General features: G+C 50.1%; 1 protein-coding gene across 1 annotated transcript; it reads left to right on the top strand.

The window, feature by feature from the left end:
• Positions 1-8,337: 8,337 nt before the first annotated feature.
• On the top strand, positions 8,338-9,768 carry LOC135804642 (uncharacterized; the record flags this gene model as incomplete). The annotated part of the gene is made up of 2 exons (XM_065318563.1): positions 8,338-8,428; positions 8,749-9,768. Coding segments are annotated over 2 exons (330 nt in total), but the record flags the coding sequence as incomplete, so codon positions are not given.
• Between the last annotated feature and the right edge of the window lie 319 nt (positions 9,769-10,087).

Genomic DNA, 10,087 nt, shown 5'->3' with positions numbered 1-10,087 from the left:
TATGCCGACGATACTACCTTGTATAGCCTGATATCCCTCGACACATCCCCAGCCGACGCAGCATTGAGCCTCCAGACTTCTGTGGATCGCTTGCATCAGTGGGGCCGCAGATGGCGCATCTCCTTCGAACCGTCGAAGTCCCAAGCCATGACCGCCACTCTCCGCAGAACCCCCATCAATTTGCCTCGCATTGTCTTCGGCGGCACTCCTGTCCTTGAGGAGAAGGCTCTCTCTTTACTTGGAGTGACCTTTGACTCGAAGCTGTCATTCAGCACTCATCTCCGGAAGGTTGCCACTCGAGCCAAACAACGCCTGGGCTTCCTGCGCCGTGCAGCGCACATTCTCTCTCCAGCCGGCCGCACCACAGTATACAAGGCATTTGTTCGACCAGTTATGGAGTATGCCCCCCTCATCTGGATAGGTGCTCCGCCCAGCTACCTGCAACGCCTGGATCATATCCAACGCTGTGCTCTGCGAATCATCGGTCCAGGTGCACTATTACCTAGCCTGGCCATCCGTCGGACTGTTACCTCGCTTGCCTGCCTATACAAACTGCATTACCTGCCTGGCCCTCCGCAGCTACTCTCTGTTTTGCCACCGCGCCATTTCCCCTCATCCAGCCCCAGAACTCGCAGCGAGCATGTTAGCGTCATTGGCCATGATCACCAGCTCCAACACCAGCTGCTTGCATCTGTCCCGCTGGCATTAAAGCGCTCGTTCCCACACTGCAGTATCAGTGACTGGAACTCCCTCCCCGCCGCTCTTCTGTCCCAGCCTCCCCACAGCAAGGGAATACAAGCATTCAAAACTAATGTTTATCGCCATCTGCGAAGCACAAACTGGCTCTGGGCAGTCGACTCGCTATGATGATGCTCTCGTCGTTCTCCTCTATCCCTATCTATGCACCACAACTGGCTCAGACAACCGACTCACCATGATCAGCCATGATGATGCTCATCTCAGTAACAGCCCTTGTAATTTGTTAATAGTCTCACAGTTTCTCCCGCACACTCGCTGGTGTTAACCCTGCAGGCCTTCCTTTCTTTTCATTTTGCTGACTCGTACAGCTCTATCTTTTGTTTTTGGTGCGTGTTTTTGGCCGTGATGCCGAGACCTCAGGTCGGCAGAGCCATCAATGCCCCACCATCACTGCTGCGTCTCGCGTCAGCCCCTGCTCAATAGTTGTCACGTTCGTCCTAGTCTCAGTATCATTGTCTTTCTTATTATTTTCGAGCTGGGAATGTGAACATAGTAAAAAAAAAGAAAAGAAAAAAAAGTAACGTCTTCTGCATAGCTACGGGAATAATCTTTATTTCACTTCAGTCCTGTGTTCTCAGTGCAGTATGCACGGCGGGGTACATGACTGAGTACTACTGACAGTACTGTATCAGTATTCCAGTCATGTAGATCTACTAACGATGTAGCTGTACATGTACATGTAGGTGCAGGCTGCACACGGACATGCAGTCTATTGCAGAGCTAGAGAGTGGGCCAGTGCAAGTTTGTGTTGTTTGTTCTCCACGGACGGTAGTTTTCATAACAACATCCCACACTCTCGGTAGGAGCTTCGCATGCTAGATCTACTCCTACCTGACAGGAGCCCGGAGGCATCGCATAATGGCTTCCGGAGATGCCTCAGCAGCGCAGGTATCGAAGGAAATCGGACTAGTCTGCAAGTCAGAGTTCAACGAGTATCAGCACGCTAGCAAGGAGAAACGTTGGGTTGTGGTTAGTATCCAAGCGCCTCAGTGCCAGGAGGGTGAAGAGGGAGAAGTCAGTGAGAAGGATGGGGCACCGTTGGAGCTCGTTGCCGTGATTGATAAAAGCGGCAGCATGAGTTCTAACAGGAAACTACATGTAGAAATTATGGTCAAGGAAACTATGCTCTTCGTCTTCCAACAATGTCCGGAGTACATTCAGTACAGCCAGTTTTTCATGTAACAGTTTCTAAGAAGTTATGACAAGAAATCCAATATGCTCCCAAAATCGGATATCTATCCGGTTCCGGAAAGGTGTCCGATAAGAGGCCTACATGTACTTCCCGTTTTTGCTTTTTAGGTCTTAAAAGGGGAAGTTAAGGCAAAAAACGAGAGAGCTTGGAAGCTCAGGGCCCTGCGCTATGCTTTGTTGCCTAGCTCGTCGTGCATGTTGTTAGAACTGATGGAAATGCTTTTTCCTTTTATTAGCTACATCATTGTATTGCAAGAACATTTCAATGAGTTACCGAAGTAACGTCTGCTGCAAAGGTATGGGACTGGCGCTGACTCTGCCGATCACGGGCGTTCTGAAGTCGACGGGATGTCGGTCCTGACGTTTCCTGGCCCCAGCGCTGACTCTGCCGATCACGGGCGTTCTTCTTCTTCTTATTATCATACTGACGGCAACTAACATCCATTCTGATTGCATTTACTCGTCTCCCTACTTCGTATTTCTTTCCAGAAAATCTCCCCATACAGCAGGGAGTCGTTTACATAATATGACTCCCTGCTATACATCTACACGACTGTATATACGTTATAATTAATATGCTATCGGCCTACATGCCATTCCCGGGCTGGTCGACAGGCGGCCCAGCCAGCCTGCTAGTGGGATCTCGGCCTCGCACACAAATCCACACAAAATGTTACTGCACTGAATGCATTCCCCCGATACACTTCGCATATATACTCATTCTCTTGATGGTACCGTACTCTTGATGGTACGGGACAGGTACGGGATAGCGCCAGGCATGCATGTCGATGGCACAAACAAATAAAAGTATTGTGGCCAGCTGTCTTTGCTGGTATGGTACGGTACGGGACAGATACGGGATAGCGCCAGGCGTGACACAAACACACAAACAAACAAACAAACAAACACCAAACGAGAGAGCTTAGAAGCTCAGGGCCCTACGCTATGCTTTGTTACTTAGCTCATCGTGCATGTTGTGGGAACTGATGGAAATGTTTCCTAGGAAGGCGCTGACTCTGCCGAGCACGCGCGTTCTGGAGTCGACGGGATCACTCTGCCGACGTTTCCTGTGACCGGCGCTGACTCGCCCGTTCACGCCTATTTTGGAGACGACGGGATATCTCTTCCAAAGTATGTTTTTGCTGACGCATCCTATCACCTATTCGGCAACTAACATCCATTCTAATTTCATTTCCTCCTCGTCTCCCTATTTCTTTCCAGAAAGTCTCTCTATACATCAGGGAGTCGTACTGTATTGGCAGCTACCCTAACGGGTCACGCCGCCCACCACCCAAGCATGGGTATGATGAGGGACAGTGGCAACAGAAACAAAAAAACAGCAAGCAGGGAGAGAAAGCAAGAGAAAGACGGCGATAGTAGTACATCTGGTGTGCGACATATAAAAAAGAGAGATGACAAGAGATGCGCACAAAATAGGAAACAATAATTATGTTTGCAGTTCCGAAACAATCAACCAGGTGATGGAGTGTGGGCACCCGAAGTCCCACCTGGACTCCACTGGAAGAACATCCCACGCAGGGATATCAGCGATAGGCCAAGCGTTGAAAAACAGCCATGAGGACACATCGTCTAGAAGTCCACCGCGCTCGAACTGAAATTGCAGGTTCAAACAATTTCCCACGCGGCGTCAGGCAGCGTAACTCTTCTCCCTGCATCACCATCCATCTCCAGCAACCGTCTCCACTCACAGCTCATGCCTCTGCCACCACTGTACTCCTCCGAGCTTTGCAGTTTGAAACCATTCGGGGGTCAGCTGCACCACCGCGAATGGAGAGACGAGGACGACAACGGTCGTGACTGAAAAGACACTGCCTTGGCGACCGCGTCGCAGAACCCTCGCCCCAGCAAATTCAGAAATACGCCAGGGGCAACTCTGGTGGACCCCGAGCCACCCCCTTGGCAAGACTAGTAAGAGGAACGACTGAAAACTCAGATAAAACAGAGCTACAAAAAGTGCAACCGTCCCCTTCAAGCACAGTTGCAACACACAGGGAGTCGTATACATGTACATAATATTGTGGCCAGCTGTTTGTAGCCAGCTGTGTTTGATGGTACGGTACGGTACGGGACAGATACGGGAGCCAGCAAATGGCCAGCTGTGCGATACGGTACGGGACAGATACGGGATAGCGCCAGGCGTGACACAAACAAACAAACAAACACCAAATTAAAGCTGTGTGGACCCTGGCTAGCGCCAGACGTTACTGAAGTAACGTCTTCTGCATAGCTACGGGAATTAAAGCTGTGTGGACCCTGGCTAGCGCCAGACGTTACTGAAGTAACGTCTTCTGCATAGCTACGGGAATAAAATTTCACCAGTTGTAGTCTTCGGGGTGCTGAGTCGAATGGTCTTGGCCCCAGAAAGCTGAGACGCTCCCTTCCTACTTGAATCCCAATCGAACTCGCGCACTTCCACCGAAACTGGTTGACTGCGCCCTACTAGATAGGGATTTGTATGCAAAATAGGCCTCGACCAAATATGCTGGCGCATATTTCCGCATATTTCGTGAGACAGTTCATACATGTATATGGCATATTGAGCGACAAAGGGAATATTGGAATGAAGCCAGCATATAATTCAAATATTCTGAAGAAAATGAGGACAAAACATTCATTATTATGGACAAAATGCGTTCAGAAATGCCTTTTATGGATGAATTTGGAATGGTTGAGGCGTTTGCTACATTTCCACATGGATAAACACTATCGCCACGGTTGCTGGGGACACACCCTCACGATTTTGCACTGAAACATGAGTTTACCCGTTCTGTAAACAATGCTATCGCAGTCCTCGCTAGATCTAGAGTTTCCAAAGAGAACAGCCTCAGACATAGCTTGTCGAATGGGTCCTTGAAGGAGAAGGAATGGTGGACGAAGCTAAAATGCGCTTGTGGCGAGGGTCGGAACACTGACATTCCCCTGCTCGTTGATAGTGTAGGTTGCGAGAGGGCCACAAGCTATGAGAAATCGGAGGCTTTCGCACGTTTCTTTTCCCACAAGTGCAGTGTGCAAGGCCGCGACCTAACCACGTTGGACTTACCGGACACGGCATTCGCTGACGCACCTGCACTAACGACAGTCCACTTTCGCCCCGATGCAGTCCACCGGCATTTAGCTCGCCTGGATGCCTCAAAGGCGACTGGACCCGACGGTATTTCCGCTCGTGTTTTGAAGGAATGCGCTAGAGAACTTGCCAAGCCACTGTGGCGGCTCTTTGCTCTTTGCTTCCAGCACGGAGTCCAGCCACAAATGTGGAAGACTGCCAGCGTGGTTCCAATCCACAAGCGATCTTCACGATCCGCCCTAAGGAATTATCGTCCAGTTTCACTGCTGAGCATAATCTCTAAGATCATGGAGAGCGTTATCAATCGTCAGCTCATGAATCACCTTGAGCGTTACAAACTCCTGACACCCCACCAGTTCGGGTTTCGTCGCCGCCTCGGGACCTCAGATGCGCTACAGGCTCTACACCACGCCTGGATCACAGCCGTCGGACGAGGCGGTGCAGCACGTATTCTAGCCGTGGATATTGCCGGAGCATTCGACCGTGTGTCCCATGCTGGCCTCCTCCACAAAGTCCGCCATCTTGGCATTGGCGGCCCCCTGCATACCTGGCTCTCTTCCTACCTAGGTGGACGGTCCATTCAATGCTTGGTGGGCGGCCAAACCTCATCGCTGTATACCATATCAGCAGGAGTTCCCCAAGGGAGCATACTCGGCCCTACACTCTTCCTGATTTACGTGAACGACGCCTCAGAGACCCTGTCACCCGGAGCCCACCTGGAGGCGTATGCCGACGATACTACCTTGTATAGCCTGATATCCCTCGACACATCCCCAGCCGACGCAGCATTGAGCCTCCAGACCTCTGTGGATCGCTTGCATCAGTGGGGCCGCAGATCGCGCATCTCCTTCGAACCGTCGAAGTCCCAAGCCATGACCGCCACTCTCCGCAGAACCCCCATCAATTTGCCTCGCATTGTCTTCGGCGGCACTCCTGTCCTTGAGGAGAAGGCTCTCTCTTTACTTGGAGTGACCTTTGACTCGAAGCTGTCATTCAGCACTCATCTCCGGAAGGTTGCCACTCGAGCCAAACAACGCCTGGGCTTCCTGCGCCGTGCAGCGCACATTCTCTCTCCAGCCGGCCGCACCACAGTATACAAGGCATTTGTTCGACCAGTTATGGAGTATGCCCCCCTCATCTGGATAGGTGCTCCGCCCAGCTACCTGCAACGCCTGGATCATATCCAACGCTGTGCTCTGCGAATCATCGGTCCAGGTGCACTATTACCTAGCCTGGCCATCCGTCGGACTGTTACCTCGCTTGCCTGCCTATACAAACTGCATTACCTGCCTGGCCCTCCGCAGCTACTCTCTGTTTTGCCACCGCGCCATTTCCCCTCATCCAGCCCCAGAACTCGCAGCGAGCATGTTAGCGTCATTGGCCATGATCACCAGCTCCAACACCAGCTGCTTGCATCTGTCCCGCTGGCATTAAAGCGCTCGTTCCCACACTGCAGTATCAGTGACTGGAACTCCCTCCCCGCCGCTCTTCTGTCCCAGCCTCCCCACAGCAAGGGAATACAAGCATTCAAAACTAATGTTTATCGCCATCTGCGAAGCACAAACTGGCTCTGGGCAGTCGACTCGCTATGATGATGCTCTCGTCGTTCTCCTCTATCCCTATCTATGCACCACAACTGGCTCAGACAACCGACTCACCATGATCAGCCATGATGATGCTCATCTCAGTAACAGCCCTTGTAATTTGTTAATAGTCTCACAGTTTCTCCCGCACACTCGCTGGTGTTAACCCTGCAGGCCTTCCTTTCTTTTCATTTTGCTGACTCGTACAGCTCTATCTTTTGTTTTTGGTGCGTGTTTTTGGCCGTGATGCCGAGACCTCAGGTCGGCAGAGCCATCAATGCCCCACCATAACTGCTGCGTCTCGCGTCAGCCCCTGCTCAATAGTTGTCACGTTCGTCCTAGTCTCAGTATCATTGTCTTTCTTATTATTTTCGATCTGGGAATGTGAACATAGTAAAAAAAAAAAAAAAAAAAAAAAAACCCAGCCATACTATTCCGGATGTGTTTTGATTTGCACCATAAGCATGATAGCCGTGAAGCCAACGAATATTCCAAGGTCGTAATTCTACTGAAATGATCTACACTTTCTGCTTATGTCGAGCATATTTTGGCATATTTTGGAATATCTTGCTACGCCTTTGGCATATTATGGACGTTTTCCCTGATATGCGACGAGCATATATGCTCTTTTTTTTAGCATATTTGGTCGAGGCCTAATGCAAAAATGTCACTAAAAGCGCCATTTCGTTCTTATAAAGCACGGATGACCGCAATTGGCCCATATGTTGTAGTCTTTTGGACGCTGAGTCGACTGGTTTTGGTCCGAGAAAGCTGCGATGCAGCGTTCCTCCTTTATTCCCAATCGAACATGGTTGAACAAGCGGTCACGTGCTCCTGCGTGCCCAAGTCACCTGGTCACAGCGCCAGCAGGCGACAATAGGCCTTGACAGATTATGCTAATATTTTCGTGAAATTATGCTTTTCGCATTGCTGAAAAAATTGCCTATGCTATTATTATGCAAAAAGTTATCATATTATGCGGCATTATGCTCACATATGCTGCTAATGTATATGATTGTTCTGTGCAAAATAACAGGTGAATTGTTTTGTAGAGGGCGTTGTACTGTAGTAGCAAACGTTCAACGGGGTCAAAGCACCGTCCGACCTAGCTATGACCGTCACCCTGGTCACTGATTGTAGTGGACTGGACATGTTATCAAGGGAGTCGTAAACCTACGCCTTCCTGGTGTGTCTACTTGTACTTGTACTTGTAGAACATGTACAACTGTATGGAATTTGATGCGAACAGGCGGATTAGTCCAATTTTATGCGGAAAAATCAAGCTGTAGCCGTCAGATGAGGGAACAATCGCTGCAACTTTACTGACTCTCTACGACTCTAGCCTAGGCCTGATTATTGCTACTTAGCTAACTCCGCGGGGCAGGTTATTCCACATACGCTCCAAGACGTGAATAACAAATACCGGTATCCATCTAACGTTATGGTTCTTTCCTGTATTGTGTGTTCACAGTGAGTAAAAAAGACAAGCTGGAGGTCAACCTGTATGATTTTGATGTGACATCAACTGGTACACTCAAGAAGATGGATGCGAGCGGCAAAGCGGAAATTACTGATCTGATCGAACGCTTGCACACAGGTTCCTGCACCAATCTGTCTGGTGGACTTCTGGAAGGATTGGCAATGATTGAAGACCTGCAGAAACAGAATGCTGGCAGCGATACTAGTGCCGGAAAGTAGAAGAAAACGGTGTGATCAATTCTTCTGATGACGGATGGCATGGCCAATGAGGGCCTAAGCTCACAGCAAGACATCATTGCCTGCTTAACGCAACGAGGCCGCTCAATGCTGGGCAATCATGTGATACCTGTCAATCTTTTCCCTTTTTTTGGCTCTTCCTCTGCTACCCAGTCATCACTTCCAATGAGTCAAACTAACCAACTACAGCAGCAACAGATGCCGCCTCCGATGCAGCAGCCTCTGATTCCGCAGCAACAGATACCGCCTCAGGTGCAGCCGCAACAAATGCCGCCTCCGATGCAGCCGCAACAGATGCCGCCTCAGATGCAGCAGCAACAGACGGGGCCTGAACACCAACCACCACCACCACCACCACCACCAGCACCAACTCCTCCATCAGCAGGTTCTTCTGAACACCAACTCCTCCATCAGGTTCTTCTGAACTAAGTGACGTTGTGGCTGCGAGTATCTACACCTTTGGCTTTGGTGCTGATCACAATGCCACGTTGTTGCAAGCGTTGAGTGACGCTGGCAATGGGGTCTACTACTACATCGATACATCTGAGAAGATCCCAGAGTCCTTTGCCGACTGCTTGGGTGGCTTGCTGAGCACAGCCGCTCAGAATATCTATCTGGAAATCACAGCTGAGAACGGCTTTGGAGCTATCTAGGGGCTTTGAGAGCCCCTTGTCAGGTTCAGCAGGTTCTTCTGAACTAAGTGACGTTGTGGCTGCGAGTGTCTACACATTTGGCTTTGGTGCTGATCACAATGCCACGTTGTTGCAAGCGTTGAGTGACGCTGGCAATGGGGTCTACTACTACATCGATACATCTGAGAAGATCCCAGAGTCCTTTGCCGACTGCTTGGGTGGCTTGCTGAGCACAGCCGCTCAGAATATCTATCTGGAAATCACAGCTGAGAACGGCTTTGGAGCTATCTAGGGGCTTTGAGAGCCCCTTGTCAGGTTCAGCAGGTTCTTCTGAACTAAGTGACGTTGTGGCTGCGAGTGTCTACACATTTGGCTTTGGTGCTGATCACAATGCCACGTTGTTGCAAGCGTTGAGTGACGCTGGCAATGGGGTCTACTACTACATCGATACATCTGAGAAGATCCCAGAGTCCTTTGCCGACTGCTTGGGTGGCTTGCTGAGCACAGCCGCTCAGAATATCTATCTGGAAATCACAGCTGAGAACGGCTTTGGAGCTATCTAGGGGCTTTGAGAGCCCCTTGTCAGGTTCAGCAGGTTCTTCTGAACTAAGTGACGTTGTGGCTGCGAGTGTCTACACATTTGGCTTTGGTGCTGATCACAATGCCACGTTGTTGCAAGCGTTGAGTGACGCTGGCAATGGGGTCTACTACTACATCGATACATCTGAGAAGATCCCAGAGTCCTTTGCCGACTGCTTGGGTGGCTTGCTGAGCACAGCCGCTCAGAATATCTATCTGGAAATCACAGCTGAGAACGGCTTTGGAGCTATCTAGGGGCTTTGAGAGCCCCTTGTCGATACCTCTAATGACTTTGATCTTCGGTTTTTATAGGTTTCCGCCAGCTGTTGACAAAGGAAAATCGTATAGATGAAAGAACACGGGAGGCAAAAACCGTACACACTTCTCAAATGCGTAGCTTTTAGTAGTACACCGTACATTTTGTGCATGCGTGCAGGTGTTCATTGTCTGCACCGTACTATAATGCATACAGGGAGTTGTACGCACCAGTTTAGAGTATATTCAGCAGGCTTTAAACTAATCCAAGGCCCTCGACGCGTCAT

Source organism: Sycon ciliatum, chromosome 1 (genome assembly GCF_964019385.1).
Source record: "Sycon ciliatum chromosome 1, ocSycCili1.1, whole genome shotgun sequence".
In the NCBI taxonomy this organism is placed as follows: Eukaryota; Metazoa; Porifera; class Calcarea; order Leucosolenida; family Sycettidae; genus Sycon; species Sycon ciliatum.
The sequence above is the reverse complement of the archived record's forward strand: the minus strand, read 5'-3'. Positions and strand labels throughout refer to the sequence as shown.